Source organism: Suncus etruscus, chromosome 19 (assembly GCF_024139225.1).
Source record: "Suncus etruscus isolate mSunEtr1 chromosome 19, mSunEtr1.pri.cur, whole genome shotgun sequence".
Lineage (NCBI taxonomy): Eukaryota > Metazoa > Chordata > Mammalia > Eulipotyphla > Soricidae > Suncus > Suncus etruscus.
In genome coordinates, this window is record NC_064866.1 from 32,227,513 (window position 1) to 32,250,471 (window position 22,959).

Below are 22,959 nucleotides of genomic sequence, written 5' to 3' on the forward strand. Positions count from 1 at the left end.
ATGATGTAATTTTATCTTTTAGTCTGTTTGCCTACAAGTTGCAGGATATATTATTTTTATTTCATTTTATTGTGCTATAAATATTATGTTTATTTTATTTATATTTGTATTTTCCTATCCAAATAAATCTGTTTACAAAGATTCCTTTTTATAATTTCTAATAAAAGTGTAAAATGCATGACTCTTGAAATGCATAACACCAAACTAATTACCAATAAATTAAGCTATAGCAGGTTTGACTGCTCTGAAAGTCTCATTTCTAATTTACATTTGTTTTTATACCATACATGTTAACATGTATATACACATACATCAATTTACTTAAAAATTTATCAAATTGGACGTAAAGTTTACAAGTGGTCTGTGTATAAAATCCATGTCATTGGGCCTGTGCAATAATACATTGGGTAGGGCACTTGCCTTGCATGCAACTTCGTCTCTACTGTCTTTGAGCATTCTTCTACAATGTTTCTTTATATGCTGCAAATGGGTGTGATCATGTGTCTGTCCCAATCCCTCTGACTTATTTCACTCCGCATGATACTCTCCATGTCCACCCATGTATTAGCAAATTTCATAATTTCATTTTTTTGAAGGACAACATAATATTCCACTTTGTAGATGCACCAGAGCTGTTTATCCATTTGTCTGTTAATGGGCACTTGGGTTGATTGCAGATTTTGGTGGTTGTGCGTAGTGCTGCAATGAACATATGAATGCAGATACCTGTCAGCACTGTATTTTGGGACCTTTAGGGTCTATATCCAGGAGTAAAATTACTGGGTCCAACAAAACTCACTTCCTAGTTTGAGGAATATTGTTTTCCAAAAAGGCTACACTATCAGTGAATAAGTTAATATCCATTGTTGTTTTGATTTGCATTTCCTTAGTGACAAGTAATAGAGAGCATGTTTTCATATGTCTTTTAATCTTGGCCACTTGGATTTCTTTTTAGAGAAAGTATCTATCTTTTCTGCCCATTTTGAAGGGGTTAGATGCTTTTTTCTTGTAAAGTTCTACCAGTGATTTATATATCTTGGATATTAACCCTTTATCAGATGTGGGTAAATAATTTCTTCCAGTATGGGACTATCTTTGTATTCTGGTCCTTTTTTTTTTTTTTGTGTGTGTGGTTTTTGGGTCACACCCGGCAGTGCTCAGGGGTTATTCCTGGCTCCATGCTCAGAAATAGCTCCTGGCAGGCACGGGGGACCACATGGGACGCCGGGATTCGAACTGATGACCTTCTGCATGAAAGGCAAACGCCTTACCTCCATGCTATCTCTCCGGCCCCGTATTCTGGTCTTTATTTCCTTTGAAGTGCCAAAGTTTCTTAAGTTAATGTAGTCCCATTTGTTTATGTTTGCTTCCACTTGCTTGGACAATGGCCATTTCATCTTTAAAGATACCTCTGGTTTCACTGTCATGGAGACATGCTTTCCTCTGTGTGTCTTCAACGATTCAAGTCTGATATTGAGATTTCAAATTCATTTTTACATGACTCTGTATTGTATCAGGAAAAGGTTTAAGTTAATTTTTTGCATGTAGCCAATCAATTGTCCCAACGTCACTTGTTGAAGCAGCTTTCCTTGCTCTACTTCATATTCTTGCTCCTTTATTGAACATTAACTGATCATACATATACCTGAGTCTATCTTTGGATTTTCAGTCTGTTCCACTGTATTACTACCACGTTAAGATTGACATATTGGCACTCTGATCAAAAGTAGTAGTTGAAGGACTAAAGAGATAACACAGCAGTAGGGTACTTGCTTTACATGCTCAATCCCCACCACCATAAAGTCTCCAGAGCATCACCAAAAATGATGCCTAAGAGCCAAGAAACTAATAATAACAGTTGCTACTTTCTTTCATAACCCAGAACAATATGCTGAGAAAAACCTGTGGAGAGTCCAAGATCCCTAGTGATTCAAAATTCTATGAAATACTGGGATCAGAGAGATAGTACAGCAGGTATGAGGGTTGCCAGACACAACACCAATCCAGGTTCCATCCCCAGCTTCCCATATATTCCCCCAAGGTCACCAGGAGTAATCCCTCAGAGCAAAGACAGGAGTAAGCTCTGAGCACCACTAGGGATGGCTCCCCAAAATAAACAAAAACGAAACTCTATGACAAAATTATATTTTAACACCAGAATCTTTTTCATCTTCTGGCCTTTTATTTTTCCAAAGGTCCCTTATGAAATACAGCAAGAAGCATCTTTGGTCTTAAGATTACCTTAAGCAATCACAAAAGGGAAACTACAAGAATCAAAGTTTAATATGACCCCAAAACAAACAAATTTAGAATTATGAATTTTATCTAAATATAAATAGTTAAAAAAAAGTAAGTACATACAAAGAAATAGGATCAAGATCTTAAAACCTACCCACTGCTAGAAAATCTGCTCTTTACCTCAAGATATCTCTTGCATATATACAAGAACCTTTTTTCTGAATACTTGAAGTACACATAATAAAATTATTTAACGAGAAGTTCCTTACTTCAAATCACTGTAACTGTGGCTTGCAGTTTCCATTTGCTCTCTCTAGCTCACTCATCAACACTACTAAAGATATCAGTAACACTACTGCGATGTCTTGAGAACACTTACACAGCTCTGTGTATGGCCTGCATGGACAGACTTAGAGATTTCCAGACCGAAGTTCTGAACCAGCCTTTTTAGAAATGGATCTTACAACCTTAGACTACCACAAATGTCACTCAACCCCACCTTAAAACTTTCTCAAAACTTTCAGGAGAGATCCTCAGTCAAAGTATTCCATTCAACTGCTGCAATATTTAGAAACAATTATAAAAAATAAAATCTAAAAATCAATTATAGTGTCAGCTTGCTGGTCCTACTTGTAATTACCAACAATAAAGAAGAGAGGTGAAGTCAAGCATTACAATGACACATAAGGGAAACATCATCTTTTTTTGCATTTACTTATTTTTTTTTTTTTTTTGTGGTTTTTGGGTCACACCCGGCAGCGCTCAGGGGCTATTCCTGGCTCCATGCTCAGAAATTGCTCCTGGCAGGCACGGGGGACCATATGGGACGCCGGGATTCGAACCGATGACCTTCTGCATGAAAGGCAAACGCCTTACCTCCATGCTATCTCTCCGGCCCCGCATTTACTTATTTTTAACTTTGTGATACTTTTTATTTTTATTTTAACTTATTTTATTTTATTGAAACCAGGGTGATTGACAAAGTCTTTCATAGCTGGATTTTAGGCATACAATGAACCAGGACCAATTCTACCACCAGTGTTGACCTCCCTCCACCATTGTTCCCCAACTGCATTCTATAGCACTCCTACCCATTTTAAATTTAGATTGTCAAAGTGTAGGTCTCTTGAGAAACTGACTTAGAAATTTTTAATTGGAGAGAAAACCAATATTTAACTAAAAAAAAAATTACAAAATCTTATTCAACTATGCTAAAACTTCCCTGTCTCATAAAGCTTTCTCTTCTCATAGACTGTATCACAGGCCTACTGATAAAGACATGAAAGGAGCAAATGTACAAAATATTAACATAAATCTCACTGCCTTATTTCAGCACGAAGCTTTTTTCTGAAAAGTTTCCACAACAAATCTCCAAACACTTGGTTCGATCATAAAAACACCCTACCCAAGGACACATACTATTTGCTATAATCAGAAATAGAGCTCTTAAAGAATTGAATCATTAGAAAGTACACTTAGTTACATACACACTTAGCACTCAGGGATATAAAAGTTTCAAAAGCAACAAATAAAGCAACACAAGGATTGTAAGTCTGAGGAAAAACGTTGATTTCAATAAGGAGTGAACTAAATAGTCGTCTCAATAAAGTAAAATCTATGTTGACTTAAATAATTAATAAACAAAATTACTATGGATGACTCTAGTTATTTCCATAGTAACTTTGTGTATAGCTACTGAAACGGTAATAAACAAGAAGTGAGACTAAAAATTAAAGCGGCAGCAGCAATTAAGAGTCATCTGAGTCAAAGGGCAATAATTTAGTCATCGACAGTGGCAAAAATAACTGATCTTAAACTCTGAAATTCATCACCTTAGAGTAGGAGGTAAATATTTGACTACCATTGTTTTTTTTTTTGTTTTTGTTTTAGGAGGAGGAGGATGAAGGAAGGGCGGGGTCGGTGGGGTGTCTGACTACCACCATTGTTTTTAACAAACTTTCCTGTCTCTTGAAAAACACAATTTAAATTACTAGCTTCTCCCTCAGATAACTTACATAATTATGCGTTTTTACTTCAAGACCATTTAACCACTCCTGACATACAAATTATTTTATAGGAGAAACAAATCCCTCCCAAAATGTTTAAAAATCTTATTAAACTAAAGAAATAAAACCATTCAAAATGTAGCCATCGTTCTTACTGCAAAACAACTGACAAATGCCAAGACAGGGTAAAAGGTAAAGTTCAATCAGCTGTATCCCAGAAAACGCTTTTCAAGAATTGCTAGACTTGCAGCCCTCTGATCCTGTACTGTTGTTAATGCAGAATTTCTAAGAAGTCATTTAGAAAATGCAAATAAGTGTTCATAGAGAAATTCATGGAGAACGGAACCTGAAATTAATGATTGTATCCTGAACACATTCTGAGAACTATTTTTAAACATTTGATGTATACATAATCATAATTGATTATGATTCCAAACAACATAAATTTAGTAATGTAACAATCTTCCTATAAAAGCATATCACGGTGGGTAGGCAATGTCTCGAATGACACAATATTTCACTAGACCACCACTCCCTGAACTGAGGAGATAAAACAGGGGACTAAAGGGACAACTGGTATAAAGTTTCTGAAGTAGCATAGATAAGCCATGCTTATATGAAGCAGAATTTCATCTTCCTATTTAGGGCATCTAGTCCAAAGAAACATCAAGTGCCTCTGGGACATCAAACTCTATGTCCCACATCAAAGTGTGCTCGACCCTGGAATCTTCCTGGATGTTTCCTGAGCAAACAACTTAGGATGGAGAACACACACACAAAACCACTCCCTGGCCCCCCAAAAAGCTGCAGCATAAATAAACACTGAGCATCTATGTCACTTGCATCCGTTTTTCTTCGGGGAAAGTAGTTTCTCGTCCCTTCTGCTCTCGGAGTCTCCTTTCACCCTTTTGGATTTCCTAACTTGGCGCTTTTTGTTCGCACCTGCCTGCAAATTTCTGATCGACCTGGCTTTGGAAAACAAGCATCGCCTGAACATGTCCTAGCTTCAACAAAGAGCTCGGGTGGCATCGCTGCAAGGCACTCGGGCGAAACCTGCTGCCAGTTTCCGAAGGCCAGAGAGATGCGTAGTTTAAAGACCCCCCCTTTAAGACCCTTCTGCCTCCGGGGCGTGGGGTTTGGAGCCCCCGCAGAGCCCACTTGGGCTTGGCAAGTGGGGGGTCCACGTGGTGACTGCTTGCAGCTGGCCCTCGAGTCCTGTTGGCAGCACCCCGCAAAAGAATTCCTGGCTGGGGCAGAGTCGCTGCCAGTCCTCGGGGACCCTATGAACCACCACCAGCACCAGCACCATCCTCGCCCTGTTGGACTAAGTTTCTTCCCAGCCAGCCTCTCGGGCTCCTGGCACCATGGGGCGGAGGCCGGGCGCGCCGCCTGCCAGGCTGCACGTGCGCACAATGGTGCCAAGCAGCCAGGACGCAGGAGTGGGTGGGTTGGGGAGCCCCGAGCCCTGCAAGAGGGGTGTGGGTGTGAGCGCTGCAAGGGGCGTGTGCGCGCAGTCAGGACGCAGGGGTGGGGGCCCCAAGCCGTGCAAGGGAGAGGTGTGTGTGTGTGTGTGTGTGTGTGTGTGTGTGTGTGCGTGTGCGCGCGCGCGTGTGTGTGTGTGTGTGTCCCAAGCGCTGCCAGGGGCGTGTGTGCGCGCAGCCAGGACGCAGGGGTGGGGCCCCAAGCCGTGCAAGGGAGGGGTGTGTGTGTGTGTGTGTGTGTGTGTGTGTGTGTGTTGCCCCAAGCCGTGCAAGGAGGTGTGTGTGTGTGTGTGTGTGTGTGTGAGTGTGTGTGTCTGTCTGTCTCTGTCTGTGTGTCTGTGTGTGTGTGTGTGTGTGTGTGCCCCAAGCGCTGCCAGGGGCGTGTGTGTGTTTTGGTGCGCGCACGCAGCCAATGCCGAGGGAGACCCCCCCAAAGGCGAGCGCCCGGCGCGCAGGGCGTCCAGCCTGGCAGCAGCGTCCGGGCAGCGATCGGGGCGGCCCCGAGGGGCGTGTGCGCGCCCCCACCCCGCTCACCTTGCGCGATGGCGATGGACTCGAAGCGGTGCAGCTCCTTGAGCAGGCAGCTGCGCTCGGTGGAGTGCAGGCCGTAGATGAAGTCGCGCGCGCCCTGCGCCGTGTTGAGCGCCTCCACGGGCTCCTTCTTGGGGTGCGTGCCCAGCGCCCGCGCCCGCACGCCGCGCGGGGCCCGGCTCCAGGGCGGCCGCAGGCTGCGCGCGCTCCGGCTGCCGAGCAGGGGCAGCAGCCGCGACATGGCGCGGCCGGCCGGGCGGGCTGGGCTGGGCTCCCGCCGGGCCCTCGCGCCGGGCCTGGGGAAACTTTCTCCCGCGCCGGCTCGTCCCCGCCGCGAGGCTGCTGGCGGCTCGTCTCGTCTCGTCTCGCCTCGCCTCGCCTGTCAGGGCAAGCTCTCCGGAAGGGATGAGTCAGCCGGAGCGCGCCGCCCGCCCTCGCTCCCTCTTCGGGCGCCGCCTCCCCGGCGGCCCGCCGCGGCCGATCTCACCCTCGCGCCTCGGACAAGTCCTCGAGCCTCTGGGAGCCGGACGGACAGACGGACGGACGGAGCTTCCAGGCCGCAGCCGCCGCCGCCAGCCCCAGCGGCGCTCTGACGGCTGACGGGGGCGGGACGAGCGAAGGGGGCGTGGTCGAGAGGGGCGTGGTGTCACGAAGTGGGCGTGGTTTGCTTGAAGGGGCGGGGCCTCGCCCCCAAAGCAGGGCAGGAAGCCGGGGAGAAGGGCGTGGCTAAAGCGAATGGGGCGGGTCTCATGCAAATACGGCGGGACCGCGCAGGCGCACAAGCTGTCTCTGAGGCAGGGCGGAGCGCAGGGGAAAAGGGGAGACGAAGAGAAGGGGCGGGGCGAAAGCGAATGAGGCGGGGTTGGTCAAGGCGAAGGGGCGGGGCCTCGCTGGCACATAAACTTTCTTTGACAGAGCGGAGCGAAGGGAAAAACGGGAGACGAAGGGAAGGGGGCGTGGTTAAGGGATGGAGCCTGGTGACCGCGAGTGGGGGCGTGGTTAAGGCGGCGGGGCGGGGCCGCGCAGGCGCAGAAACTTTCCTGGAGGCTGAGCGGAAAGGTGGGACGAAGGGCAGGGGCGTGGCAAAGGCAAATAGGGCGGGAGTAATGCGAATGGGGCGGGGCCGCGCAGGCGCGTAAACTCTCTGAGGCGGACGCGCCGTGGACGGGGCGGGGGTGCCGGCGGCTGAGGCTAGGCTGCTGTTTTGTCTGTCTGGGCAGCTCTTCTTACGGGGCGGGGCGAATGGGGAGAGGCGGGGCGGGTGGCGTGGTTATTTTAAGGGGCGGGACCGCGCAGGCGCGCTTCATAGGTCTCCTGGTCTCTTGGCTTCGGGCTTTGAAACCCAGCCAGGAGTGACTTTAAAGTCTTTTTGAGGGGCAGGCGAGATAGCATGGCAGTAGGGCGTTTGCCTTGCATGCAGAAGGACGATGGTTCGAATCCCGGCATCCCATAGGGTCCCTCCCCAAGCCTGTCAGGATTGATTTCTGAGCCTAGAGCTCAGGAGTAAGCCCTGAGATCAGCCGGGTGTGACCCGAAAAATAAATAAATGCATAAAATGAATAACTAAACTCCTATTACTGTAAAAGACTTCTCATTCACGTTGGTCACAATAAGAATTATTTAAAAGATTAATGTCACTATGTACCTTAAATAGCACTGTGAAAGACTTGTCATTCACATTGGTGACAATAAAACTTATTTTAAAGAAATAAACTCCTCACTCTGCAGGAAAAGTAATTGCAGAGCCCAGTGGGCATCAGTCTTTTGCTTTCTTTTCTTCACTTGGAAAAATTACAGGCAGAGGATGGGGGAGAAGTGTGGGATAAGGGAGAAGAGTTTGGGGGCTTCATGGTGGCTGCAGAATGCAATGGACCATCCTGATCTAACCCAGCTTTTGTGGCCTACCTCTTCTCTTACACTCCCACCTTGCCTGGCATGGCTATAGCAACCCAAGAGGCCTCTTCAGATCTCAGCACTGTGGCTCTTGGGTTCCCGGGTTCATAAGGTTGATCTGTCTTTTGCAGATTGGAAACATGCCCTTTGCCAAATTACGATCCACAAAGTCCTAGGTAACCCTTGGTTCTCGGGTACCAGCTCCTGGGCTTCCAAAGCTCAAATGGGGGTAATATCATTTCCTACCAAGGGCTGGAGTCATCCTTAAACTGCACCCGGCAGATTGTTTACACTAGACACTGGTCAAGATCCTTGCTGAGATACCTGCTTTATCTGAACCTAATAATTCTTAGGCTTCCTGTCTTAGAGAGTAGATCCGCTTAGAGAATAAATCTGCTCAAGTGAAATCAAGATCTAAATCCTATCTTCATATCGCCTGCTTCATCCAGTCAGACTGTGAGATGTGCTATAACTTAATGAGAAATGACAAATGTGAACCAAGCAAAAGTGTTAACAATAAATCCTTTTACTGCTCTATCCTCCTCCCCACCGAGAAACACTACTCGGTGTTTCTCAAAGTGTAGTATATGGATAGATGGAGCTCTTTTAGATATGCATGGGTAATTGTCCCAACTGAGAACTGAATTGGAAATTAGACATCGCCAGCTATTTAAACAAGCCCTCCAAAATACCAATACCAAAATGAAAGGTGTGTAGGGAGAAGCAGTGAGTAGGGCTGGCTTTGCACAGGTTCGATCCCCAGCATTACATTATGGTACCCTAACCCCACCATACATGATCACTGAGCACAGAGTCAAGAGTAAAACCCTGGGCACCTCCAAGTGCAAATTTTATTTTTTTTAATTTCAGGTAAATTATAACAAAGATGATAATAACACCGTGAAAAATGCAAGGACATCAAGTATAAAGACTGTCTTATCTTTGAAACTCTTCCCTACATGTTAGAATTTTCTGCAGAGTATTTCTGACTCAAGTTCTTGGTGTAATTACCACCACCCTCCTCCCCAGGTGCTTTACCCCCAAGACATTCTGACTCATGGACATGTGGCTGGGCCTGGGAAATGAAGCTTGAGAAAGCTCTTCAATAATAACCCTTTCCCAACAGTGTGAGCTCCAAAAACAAACTGATGGAAATTGAATAACTGGATGAACCATTTACTAGTTTGGCTGTCACAATAGTCTTCTGGAGTATCCATTCTCTTCTCTCGGGTTGTCCCACATAAGCCTGGCCACGTGACTTAAATTAGGCAATTCTGTCACAAACCTCATCATCAAAGAGGTGTTTGTTAGTATAGGTTTGCCATATGATTGATTCATATTCAATTCTGCTATAGAAAATAAAAGAGACTGGGGCCGGAGAGATAGCATGGAGGTAGGGCATTTGCCTTGCATGAAGAATGGTGGTTTGAATCCCGATATCCCATATGGTCCCCTGTGCCTGCCAAGGACGATTTCTGAGCATAGAGCCAGAAATGACCCTGAGCGCTGCCGGGTGTGACCCAAAAACCAAAAACCAAATAAAAAAAAAAAAAAAGAGAGAGAGAGAGACTAAAATGTAGGTGCCAGTCACTTAAAAGATATGTTACATTTAGGGGCCGGAGCAAAAGCACAGTGGTAGGGAGTTTGCTTTGCACTACCGACCTGGGACAGACCCTGGTTCAATTCCCGGAATCTCCTGAGCCTTCCAGGAGTGATTTCTGGGCTCAGAACCATGAGTAACCCCTGGGCAGCGTCAAGTGTGGCCCCAAAAAATCTAGAGCAGTGGCACAGCGGTAAAGCATTTCTCTTGCATGTGTTAACCCAGAACAGACCATGGTTCGATTCCCCAGCCTCTCGTATGGTCCTCCAAGCCAGGAGTGATTTCTGAGTGCATAGCCAGGAGTAACCCCTGAGCATTACTGGGTGTAGCCCAAAAACCAAAAAAAAAAACTTGAGAGAGAGAGATGTTATACTTAGAATATGTGAATATGTGCTAAGCATAGATAAGACTGAAACGAATGGAAATACTATTTTTAATGAAAACAACAAACTATTTCCTTTGTCTATTGTGTGTATGTGTTTTGCTGGAGTTTGAACCCTGGGCCTAGTACATGCCATATAGACCACTGAGCTACATCCCCTCTCTCTAAAGCACTACTTTTTTGTTTGTTTTTTTTCTCTCTCTCTTTTTGGGCCACACCCAGCAGTGCTCAGGAGTTATTTCCTGGCTCTGCACTCAGGAATCACTCCTAGTGGGCTGGGGTGTGTGTGGGGGGGAAACCATATGGGATGCAGGAGATCGAACCTGGGTCAGCCGCATACAAGCACCTACCTGCTGTACTATCACTCTAGTCCTAAAGCACTACTTTAGATGGAAAGAGAAGGACCACATGAACTTGAAATATTTCCAAGGTTGCTCACTGGTTTGATGGTAAGGAGGGCCTCTAGAAAAAGTTTGTTAACCTGTTAAATTGAGAGTATCTGCATTATAGGCTTACAATGAGACTGAAGGAGTTAACGTGTGTAAAATATGTTGAGCAGCACCTGGAACTTGATAGATACTTAATACATATTAGCAATTATTATCTAAAATTTCATGAATCTCTCAAACCTTTAGGATTATGATTGTGGACTTTGATAAATATCTACCTGCCATTCTATTATGGAATATACACTTGGTGTATATTAACAAATTGTATGATCCATACAATCTCTGAGTAGTTGGATAGCATAAATATGGATAAATGGAGGTGATGGGAAGAAGGGAAGGCCTGGAGGTAATAGAAATGTATGAGATAAGGCAGGCCTATATCTAAAAGCAGAAGATTCTGAGAAATGGGAGACTATGAAAGAGGTAATGCCAACAGGCTGGAATGGAGGAGGGCCTAGAAGGCAAATTTGGCCTCATCATCCAAATTTAGAGGATGATTCAACCATCATCTCTCAACTAGTAACCACATTTTCTTCCTAAAAACTGTTACTGAATCAACACTCTATGCTCTCCAGAGATCCAAGCGTCTCTGTCACCAGAGAAAGACAAGGTTGGCTGCACCCTACCTCTTGTGTTATGTTATCCACCCAGCAACTGCACTCCACTTGACATTCTTGAAATTGTTGTTTTACTTAGTCATAACCTCTTTTTTTTTCTTCAACTCACATGTTTTCAGTTCCTTCATTATACTTCTCATTCATTCAGTTCCTGACTAACTATTTTGGCCCCTGGAAATCCCCTGCTCTTTCAGGGTTATAGTAGATTAATTTCTGCCTCACATTAAACAGCACAAATTTTATTAGAAAAGTTAAAAATGACTTAAACAGGGGCCAGAGAGATAGCATGGAGGTATGGCATTTGCCTTGCATGCCCACGGTCGGTGGTTTGAATCCTGGCATCCCATATGGTCCCCTGAGCCTGCCAGGAGCAATTTCTGAGCATAGAGCCAGGAGTAATCCCTGAGCGCTGCCGAGTGTGACCCAAAAACAAAAACAAAAACAAAAAAATGACTTAAACAGAGGGAAATCCCACTCAAATATGAACAAGTGTGATCATTTCAAACACACAGAGACACATACTGGGAAGAAATGTTTACAAATATACAGAATGTGTAATATGTCGCTCTAGCCTTTCTTGAATATTTTGTGGGGGGAGGATTGGGCCACACCCAGCAGTGCTCAGAGGTTACTCCTGCCTCTGCACTCAGAAATCACTCCTAGCAGGCTCAAGGGGCCATATGGGCTGCCAGGAATCGAATCCAGGTCCATCCTGGGTTGGCTGCGTTCAAGGCAAATGCCCTACCACTGTGCTATCACTCCAGCCCCTTTCTTGAATTTCTTAAAACTGTTGCTTGTTCATGAAAATGTATAATTGAAACTAAAATAAAGATTTACATGAAGAGAGAAATTACAGAAAAATTTTGGTATAAATAAAGGGCTGGAGTAATAATCATAGGGCAATTCCTTGTACATAGTCGATCCTGTTTTGACTCTTGGCATTCCCTATTGTCCCCAAGCATCTCCAAGAATAATTCCTGAGTGTATAGCTAGGAGTGTCCCCTGAGCATCTGTGGGTGTGCCCCCAAAAATGATAGAAATAAAGAAAAAGAAAATGTACCCCTAGAGCCATAAATAAATCCTGAACAGACAATACCTCTTCTGAAGCCTTTACATCCTTTATATTCTTCTGTATAAATTATTCAGTACTTACTCTCATTATTATACCTGTGGCTCTTCATTGTTAATGAATAAATCTGCATACTGAAAATGTCCCTTCTGGGGCAAGTAATTGTATCTCATGGAGGCAGAATGGAAAAATATAAGAAAGGAACTATCGGGCCCGGAGAGATAGCACAGCGGTGCTTACCTTGCAAACAGCCGATCCAGATACTAAGGTGGTTGGTTCGAATCCCGGTGCCCCATATGGTCCCCCGTGCCTGCCAGGAGCTATTTCTGAGCAGACAGCCAGGAGTATCCCCTGAGCACCGCCAGGTGTGACCCAAAAACCAAAAACCAAAAAAAAAAAAAAAAAAAGAAAAGAAAAGAAAAGAAAAGAAAGGAACTATCAATACAGCTAAAACTTCTGTGCTACTTTTCATAAACACCAGGAGGCTCATAATATGTTTGTAAATACCATAATAGGCAGCAAGACTGTCTTCCCATACCAAATTAAAGTGAAACAGACCCACACTTACATCACACACTCACTCACACACACACACACACACACACACACACACACACACACACACACACCACGGCACATAGGCACCTCCCTGTTTCTTTCAGAGCAGTATTTTGTCAGTATTGCCCCCCTTCCAGGCTGCCTGTTGAGTAGAGTTAAGTATAAACAAATAATGGGACTTTGAAACACCTATTCAAACTTTGAATTAGAATTCCATGAGGAACTCAACACACTTCAAGGACTATTTTTGAAAAGTGACTTCATATTTGAAGTAGTGTGATCATTGGAAGAAACAAATTTTAATATTTTTTGAAAAATAAGACTTTTTGCATAGGTGCATTAAAATGGGAAAATACTACATATGCAAACAAGTTCTTATCTAATAGAGATAGGAACACAAGTTTTGTAATGCAATTAGTCCTATACCCTGAACACTGGCATAATGACTTGGCTCAGGCCTCAGAAGAATGGGCAATGCCCATCCACCCCTGAATCAATGACCATCTACGGAAACAATCGCAATTGTCTACAACATTACCAGGAAGCAAATCTCTACCAGGGAAGACCCTACCCTGGCATTGACTTTACTCCAAGGAATGTTCCCTTAACACTCAGATGGCTCAGCAACAGCAACAACTTACTTGCAGGGCAGGACGCTCCCAACTAATGGCGAGGATGCTCCACATCCTGACTTTGATGAAACACAAAAACCACACAGAAACCAGAATCTTTCTGGCACAGAAATCAGAATTTTTAACTACAGTAACTGGACACCAACAACTACTAATGTGTGACAAAATGTCACCATGACCACAGAGAATGACTCAGGGGTTGGACAATCTAATATGCCTGGAACCCAGAGTCAGTCTTATACCAGGAAACTTCAGGGATAAGGTCTCTTTGTATTTAGGCTAAGACTTTTTTTTTTTCATTTTACCCATATTTTGCTGGACCAATGCAAACAACAATTGCCACTCTCACATCGTTATTACTGTATTTTTTTAACTCATCCATTACAAAAAAAAAAAAAGAGCTCACTAAACTTTCTGATGGTGCTTCAATGAATTCATTGTGAGTCAATAATTTTCAAAAATATTCTTTCCTTTTCTCCTATTTTTTTATTTTCTCTGTGTGTGTGAGTGAGAGAGAGAGAGAGAGAGAGGGAGAGAGAGAGAGGGAGGGAGGGAGGGAGGGAGGGAGGAAGGGAGGGAGGAAGGGAGAAAGGAGAGAGAAGAGGAGGAGAGGGGGAGAGGAGAGAGGAAAGGGGAGAGGGGAGAGGGGAAAGGAGGTGAAAGGGACAGAGGAGAGGAGAGGGGAGGGGAGGGGAGGGGAGGGGAAGGGAGGGAGGGGGGAAGGAGGGAAAGAGGAGAGAGGAGAAGAGAGGAGAGGGTAGAGGGGAAAGAGGAGAGGGGAGAGGGGAGAGGAGGGGGAGAGGAAAGAGGATTTAATTGAAAAAAAACAAAAACAAAAAAACCTTCCAAACAGTGCTCAGAGGTCCAGGGACCACTCCTGAAGATACTTAGCATAGCTATGCTTGTGCCATTGACAGTGATTTTCAGGTCCAATGGTGCCAACTTGGTTAGACCACCAAGACGAGCCTAGTGGGGTTGATGGGAAGAGGCATGCAGTGCTGTGATCAAAACTTGAGTCTTCTTCCATACAAATGTGACCTCCAGATCTTTAAATTATCTCCCTAGCCCTTTGGCTCTTTTATTTTATGTAGTTGATTTTTTTTCACTCCTGCCATTTTCTTCTTGTTTTGTTTTGTTTGGGGGTAGTCACACCCGGCAGCACTCAGGGGTTACACCTGGCTCCGTGCTCAGAAATCGCTCCTCACAAGTTCCGGGGACCATATAGGATGCCCGGATTCGAAACACCATCCTTCTGCATGCAAGGCAAATGCCCTACCTCCATGCTATCTCTCCAGCCCCTCCTGCCTTTTCTTTAAAAAAGATTTTTTTATTTGGGCTCCAAGATGTTTGTTTATCCTTATTGGGCTATAAGAAAATAATTTTTTTTTTGGTTTCTCAATTTTAGATGAGTCCACACTACAGATCCAGGTTTAGGAGTAAGCCGTGTTAAGAGATGGTTAAATCTAGGCAAGTGAATGATACTGTCTGTAGAAACTATGTTAATGAAAACAAAAAAAGTTTGTCAACAACTTGACACATTAGTTAGACACTTTAGAAGTAAGCAGACGATAAAAAGAAACCCAGGGAAACAACATAAGAGGAAAAAAGGTAAATGTGGAAAAAAAAAAAACTTGTGGCCACAGAAGACAAAGGCTGATCATATGTCTAGAAATGTGTGATCTAGACTCTCAAATGCAGAGGCAAAATGAAGCAAAATAAGGACGAGAAAGTACTGATTGGAAATTATGGCTGAACACCTAAATTATAGTCATTTCACACACTAAGTCATGTGACCACCAAGTACAAAAAAAGTGAAGGTAAACGGATTTTAAAAGAGAACTCATGGGAGAACAGATGACACAGCACCAACAAGGTGATAAGCAGGGGCCGCGCGGTGGCACTAGAGGTAAGATGCCTGCCTTGCCTGCGCTAGCCTTGGATGGACCGCAGTTCGATCCCCCGGTGTCCCATATCGTCCCCCAAGCCAGGAGCGACTTCTGAGCGCATAGCCAGAAGTAGCCCCTGAGCATCACCGGGTATGGCCCGAAACAACAACAACAACAACAACAACAAAAAGGTGGAAAGCAGATCCAATGGAAGGGTGCCAACTGTCCACACAGAACAGATAAAGGTGAAAAGGAAGGGAATAGAAGAAACTGAAAAGGCAGCTGAGAAAAAAAGAATCTCCAAATATGCAGTAATTGGATGTTCCAGGCACCTCTAAAAGTAGAGATATAATCTAACTGGAAGCAGAAAATTTAGTTGTCAGTTTTGTTTGTTTGGGGGCCTCACCCTGTGATGTTCAGGCATGTTGCTCCTGATTCTGCACTCAGAATTACTCCTGGCAGTACTACCCACTGCACTATCACTCTGCACCCTTGTTGAAAATTTTTAAAAGAAGAGTTCTAAAGTCAAATACTCACCTTCCCCTCATGCACATGAGACATTGTTCCTTCCCCAGCAGAAATCAAGACATTTACTGGGAAAGAAATTATTAGGTTAGCACCCACATGCATGAATACCCAAGGGCAAAGGGTGGTTCCAGAATAAAAAAGAAATGAAGTGAAAGCCATAGAATGACTCATGATTCACTCTTCCCAGCTTCAAAGGTACGAGAAGCCTCACTATTCAAGGATTCCTCTTGGAGCATCCAATAAACAACTCACCTGGTACAATGAAACCGCCAACTAAGCAGAACTGCCAAGCAGAGAGTTTCCAAACAGCTTTGTGTGTGTGTATGGTTTGGGGGACACACCCAGCCGTGTTCAGGGATTACTACAGGAGTACTACTGGCTCTGGATTCAGAAATTGCTCCTGGGTGGTTCAAAGGACCATATAGAATGCCAGGGATCTAGCTCGGGTCAGCTGTATGCAAAGTAAATGTCCTACCCACTGTGCTCTCACTCCAGCCACTTAAAACAGTTCTTTATTGTCTCACTCTTAAATGGAAAATAAAAGCTAAAAACCTAGTCAGTTGAAAAGACTTCAAAAGAAAAGTGTCAATGTTTTTGGTTAAAATTCTATTTTGTTTTTTAGTTTTTGGGCCACATCTGGTTGTGCTCAAAGATCACTCCTGGTAGTGCTGGGGATTAAATCCAGGTTACCTATGTATAAGACAAGTGCCCTATCTACTCTACTATCACCTGGTTCTTGTTTTTGTTTATTAAGGACCTTTGATGGTCCTAGGAGCAAAATTAAACTTTTGGAAAATGCAATTTCTGAGCACAGAGCCAGGAGTAACCCCTGAGCACTGCTGGAAACCTAAAATAAATAAATAAATGAAAATTTAAAAAAATTTAAAAAAAAAAGAAAGAAAATGGAAAAATTAGAAAATCAAGTAAAGGGGCTGAGAAATAGCATGGAGGTAAGGTGTTTGCCTTGCATGCAGAGGTCGGTTGTTCGAATTCCGCATCCTATATGTCCCCTGAGCCTGCCAGGAGCAATTTCTGAGCATAGAGACAGGAGAAACCCCAAAATTAAAAAAATCAAGTAAATATATGTAAAAATGTTTTTTAGACAAACAAGTTCTCAAGTAAGGGAGCGAATTGTCAAAGAATTATCTGGGCCTAGGAAATGAATCAGTGGGGTGAAAATCTGCACCCATCCTTCAAAACTTTGTTAGGAGGCAAGACCAAAACCAGGCAAAATATGCAGGTGTATTGCATGGCCCTTAGAAAAAAGCCAGGGCGAAGCAAATTAAATCAGAAGCAAGTCCAAGACCATTGCAAACTCAAAGTCTGGTGCTCAAAGATAGCTGCTTGCCTCAGCCTAAAACAAAAGCACTTTCCCCCTCATTGTATTTGAATCAATACAGGCTTATCTCCAAAGTCAGAAAGGAGAGTCTGCTCCAAAGACTAAGACATGCTGGTTCAACAGCCCACTGCTGCCCAAATTGATGGGACTGTGACAATAAACAATTCCACGTGAGGTCACTGGCCACTCCAAATATGAGAAGGCAGCACAGATCATAAATGCAAATCTCAACTGTCACGAGATGCAACAACACAATCACAGTCTCCAAGGGGATATCAGCAAACCAAGCTTTTCTCCAGGCTTGTGCAAAACGAGATGCTCACAGCTACCCTTCAGCGTACACCAGACACAATGAAGGAACAAAGAAATTCAACTTCACTGATGGACAAAGAGCCCAGGAAAACTTACGGAACACAAGTGTCCTCTACCTTACTTAATGATGACTGCACAGTGACAAATGTAAGGCTGTTCACTGAGTCTAGGAAAGTAATAGAGGAGAACAAGGAAAGAGAAAGTTTGAAAAGACTATAAGAAAAAACTTCAGTCAAGAGTTGCAGTACTGTTGAGAACAGTAGGTGATTTAGAAAGCCAAATAGATGGGCTTAATAGCAGAATGATAGAAGCTGAAGGATGAATCAATATGGTACCTATAGGAAATCATCAAACCATCAAAAGAGAAGGAGAAAAATACTTCATAAAAATGAAATCTATGAGATGGAGAAAATGAAATCTATGATGGAAATTGTGGTGCTGGAATGTTTTATTCATGAAACCCTGTCATGAATAGTACTAGAAAGTACAGACCTTAAATTAAAAACATTTTAAAAGAAGAAAATAAATAATAGCTATAATCTTATTATGATCCTGCCAGAAACTTCTAGAGAGATAAAATAATTGTCCTTAAGAAATAAAAATTATAGAACTTGACTTTTATAATGAAGTCCTCTTTAGATCTGCAATAAAGAAATCAATATGACTCCTTGACATAAAATTTCAATTTAAAGCTGAGAGCTGAGGTTAAATTATAGTGGGTTGAACAGAGAATCTGGGATGAATGGGAAATAAATTCTAAAAGGCAGCCAAGTTTTGTTGAAAAATGTTTCATGAATGAGGGCTGAAGATATAGCACAGCTGTTATGGGCATTTGCCTTGCATGTGGCCGACCCACGGATGGGGACCCAAGTTTGATTCTGGGATCCCAAATGGTTCCTGAGCCTGTCAGGAGCCATTTCTGAGCACAGAGCCAGGCGTAACTCCTGAGAGCCACCAGCTGTGGCCCGAAAACCAAAAAAAAGTAAAAGTTTCATGAATGTCTTCAATAACTAGTTACTCAGATAGAGCAAAGGTCGGCTGTGTATGGGTTGTACTTTTACCAACTCTCCACATAAATTAGATTGTGGTCCTCATGTGTCCAGAACATTCAAACATTATTTAGGATTCAGTGTATTTTATGCTTTTAATAATTAAAATGCTTGCTGGCTATTATTTTGTAACCTGTTCCATAAATATCACCTTGCTTTTGACACTCCTACTGTATTTCGCTTGAATACCTTCCAAACTCAAACTTTGCACCATCTTTATGCCCCCTTAATAATAACACACTCTTGCCAGATGCTATATATTCTACCTATTACTTTTTTTTTTTTTTTGGTTTTTGTTTTGTTTTGTTTTTTGGGCCACACCGTTTGACACTCAGGGGTTACTCCTGGCTATGTGCTCAGAAATCGCCCCTGGCTTGGGGGGACCATATGGGATGCCGGAGATCGAACCGTGGTCCGTCTAGTGCTAGCGCTTGCAAGGCAGACACCTTACCTCTAGCGCCACCTTTCCGGCCCCTACCTATTACATTTTTAATGGAAACCAGAAACCACAGTATAGCAGGTAGGGCATTTTACTTGCATGTGGCCCATCAGGCTTGATCTCCAGCACCCCATATGGTTCCCTGAGCACTACAAGAACACAGAGCCCTGGACAAAGCCAGTTGCCCCCCTCTCCAAAAAAAAAGGGGCAAAATCAAACAAATCTAATCTTGATCCCTATAGATTTAGACTTCAAGCTTCTCTCCTGTAAGCCTCAGCCAAGCTCAGACAACTTAGAGTTGAAAGCTAAGTCACCACAATCCTATCTTTCATGATTTTCAAGTTTCTCTAAAATGAAAGGTCTGTTTTTTCTTTCTGACACACCTTTAGTTTATGATGTCACTGCCTCACTAGCTTCACATGTGCTGACTTTTTAACCTCCAGTTTGAATGTCCTCTTTTTTTTTTTTTTTTTTTTTTTTTGGTTTTGGGGTCACACCCGGCAGTGCTCAGGGGTTACTCCTGGCTCTATGCTCAGAAATCGCTCCTGGCAGGCTCGGGGGACCATATGGGATGCCGGGATTCGAACCACCGACCTTCCACATGCAAGGCAAACGCCTTACCTCTATCCTATCTCTCCGGGCCCCATGAATGGCCTCTTATCATTACCCTTTTAAACTACCCAAAATGACTTCTTCATGTAATGTTTTCCAAGGCATTAATAAGAAAAATTATGTAACATGATACACAAAATAAATAATTTATTAAATCAACCTATGCCTGGTGAACATTTTCAATTTTTTGGACACTTTTTGATTGACAACCTTCTCTAACTTTCTTTTATGTTTTGTTTTGTTTTGTTTTTGGGCCACACCTGGTGATGCTCAGGGGTTCCTCCTGGCTATGTGCTCAGAAGTCGCTCCTGGCTTGGAGGACCATATGGGACACTGGGGATCGAACTGTTCCTAGGCTAGTGCTGTGCCAGGCAACACCTTACCTCTATGCGCCACCACACCGCCCCATTCTCTAACTTTCTGCCAGGCACCCTGATTCTCTCAATTCGCTAATCTCCCTCCCCTTCTCCTTTTGTCCTTTGCCTTTATCTCTGTTACCTCTATCTCCCAATTATCCGTTACTTATTCCTACAGACAGACCTATCTGATGATCACAGATAGCATTTATTTGCCTGAACATTCAATGGTAGGTACTCCCCGTCTCCGGTCATGACTTTCACGCTTCCAGTTGACTTATTCTTACCTTCCCAATCCACAGCTATTTAACCATAACAGGAGGACCTCGAATCCATTCTTCAACTATTTTGTTCATTCTCCATCAGTCCCTCTCTTGTTTTTTCTTTGCATTCAACTTAACTTCCATGACCATATTATCATTTTGTTGAGACATTAAGTAGTTTTTCCCTCGCATGCTACTCTTTCCATTCCTGCTTGTTTGGCAAAATGTCCACTTCTAGCTAAACTCAAAATACTGCCTGAAAATCCACCTCTGCTCTTGAGCACCAGGGTAAGGGCTGGTAAAGCAGCACTATCTTCCTTACCTCAACTTGCCTCTAGACTTTCTCTCCTTTTAAAGTATATGAAATAGTCCTACTCTTATAAAAAAAAAGTATGTATTTTGGATCTTCCCTGCACAGAAAGAATACTCCTAAAATTAACCCTCAGTCCCTGGCATCTTTTGAGAATTCCTTATTAAGATACTGTCCACAAGCATGAAAGCTCTTCTATGATCTGAACACAATATCTTACACAAAACAAGTCTTCCCTTGAATATACTTTTCACTACCTGGTTCACTATTTCTTGTGGCTGTGAAATATGGAGGAGAATAATAATAAAACATTTGAAGACCAAGTTTGGCAATGATCAGATTAAAAGCAGTCTGGGTGCAGTAAAGGGTCTAACTTCTGGAAGTAATTGAGTAGATGGGAAATGAAGAAATAGAGATGCCTACCAGAAACTATGCTTCCTAAAATTTTGTCCTGAAGTGAAACAAAAAAATGACTTCTTTGTTGGCTTTGGGAAAACTATTATTTGAATTTCATGCAATATAGTTTCATTGGTGGTGTTGGTCATTCATTGGTGGTTATTGAGATGATATTGGCAGTGCCCGTAATTGAATCCTGAACCACAGATATATATTTTTTGTTTGTTTGTTTTTGGGTTACATCGGGCGGTGCTCAGGGGTTACTCCTGGCTCTGCACTCGGAAATTGCAGGCTTGAGGGACCATATGGAATGCCAAGATTTGAGCCACCATTCATTGACTGAATGCAAGGCAAACGCCCTACAGCTGTGCTATCTTTCTGGCCAGAAGGACTACAGATATTTTAGACCTGTGTGCTCTACCACTGAGAGTGATATCCCCCATATGCCCAATTCATATAGTTTTTTTAAATCAAGTCAGAATTAAAGAAAATAAATCATGTCTTTATGAGTAAGTCTATTCGATCCCGGGTTTCGGCACCAAAAAAAAAAGTAAATCTAAACAATTCACTGAGACAATAAAGCATTGCTTGATAATTTAGAGAAACAAATTTTAATTTATTCTTATCTTATAGCTTAGATATAATTATAAGACTGTGGTATTCAAAGATATTTACTTTGTTATATAAAAACAAAATCATGGGGCCAGAAAGATAGCACAGCAGTGGGGCGTTTGCCTTGCACAGAGCCAACCCAGGACAGACAGTAGTTCGAATCCCGGTATCACCAGGAGCAATTTCTGAGCACAGAGCTAGGAGTAGACTCTGAGCGCACCCAGGTATGACACCCCCCCAAAATAAATAAATAAATAATCATGTTTTGTTTTTTAAAATATATGTTATTTTGTTTTATTTTGGGCCACATCAAGTGATACTAAGATCTTACATCCAGCTCTGCACTCAGAAATTACTTCTGAAAAGCTCTGGGGAACATATGGGATGCTGGGAATCAAACCTTGGTCGGCCACATTCAAGACAAGTGCCCTATTCACTAAACTACCCATCCGGCCCATTATGCCATGCTTTAAAAAAAAAAAAAAAACTGAAATGGAGCCGGAGACATAGCATGGAGGTAGGGTGTTTGCCTCTCATGCAGAACTTCGGTGGTTCAAATCCCGGCATCGCATATGGTCCCCTGAGCATGCCAGGAGCAATTTCTGAGCATAGAGCTAGGAGTAACCCCTGAGCACTGCTGGGTATGACCCAAAAAACAAAAAACAAAAACAAAAACCTGAACTTTAGATTTGTCTCTAAGAGTATGTAGTGCACAGGAACCTATTCTGTTAATTAAAATGAATGATTAACATGTAGAAGGGAGAAATCCACATCCAAGTGTAGTTTTAAGAAGTATAATTGAGGGCCCGGAGAGATAGCACAGCAGCGTTTGCTTTGCAAGCAGCTGATCCAGGACCAAAGGTGGTTGGTTCGAATCCCGGTGTCCCATATGGTCCCCCGTGCCTGCCAGGAGCTATTTCTGAGCAGACAGCCAGGAGTAACCCCTGAGCACCATCAGGTGTGGCCCAAAAAAAAAAAAAAAAAAAAAAAAAATAATTGAATTATGAAAGAATATATATAAAGACCGTTTAGCACCAAGATCATAGTATGCAACCAATAAAATATTCATTTTCAATGAGTTCCAATTTGCTAATCATTGAGTAACATTGACATTTTTAGAAATGACCAGTGATGAAATATCTTAATCGTAGATATTGCTAAAAATATCTAAGACCCAGTTGCTTAATCTGACTTTGACCTTGAAATATTTAAATAATGATAGTGTATTCAAAAGCCTTGTTCCAGTTTTGACTAGCATTTCCCGATAGCCTGCTTTGAGTAAATATTTGGTTTCTAATTAAAATATCCCTTGTTTTTTCATAATCTTAGCTACAGAGTTCAAATAGAATTGATATGGTGATTAGAACAAGAATAGAAATAAGGTATTCTTTCTTTAGAAAG

The 22,959-nt window shown here is 43.0% G+C and overlaps 1 protein-coding gene across 1 annotated transcript in view; it reads left to right on the plus strand.

Annotated features, from left to right (window-relative positions):
- SQLE (squalene epoxidase) overlaps positions 1–22,959 on the plus strand; it is a 767,303-nt gene that overhangs the window by 170,150 nt on the left and 574,194 nt on the right. The window contains exons 2-4 of the mRNA XM_049765619.1: positions 4,076–4,083; positions 5,138–5,687; positions 6,162–6,287. Coding sequence (XP_049621576.1) covers positions 4,076–4,083; positions 5,138–5,687; positions 6,162–6,287 — 684 coding nt within the window. The remainder of the gene's footprint in view (positions 1–4,075; positions 4,084–5,137; positions 5,688–6,161; positions 6,288–22,959) is intronic.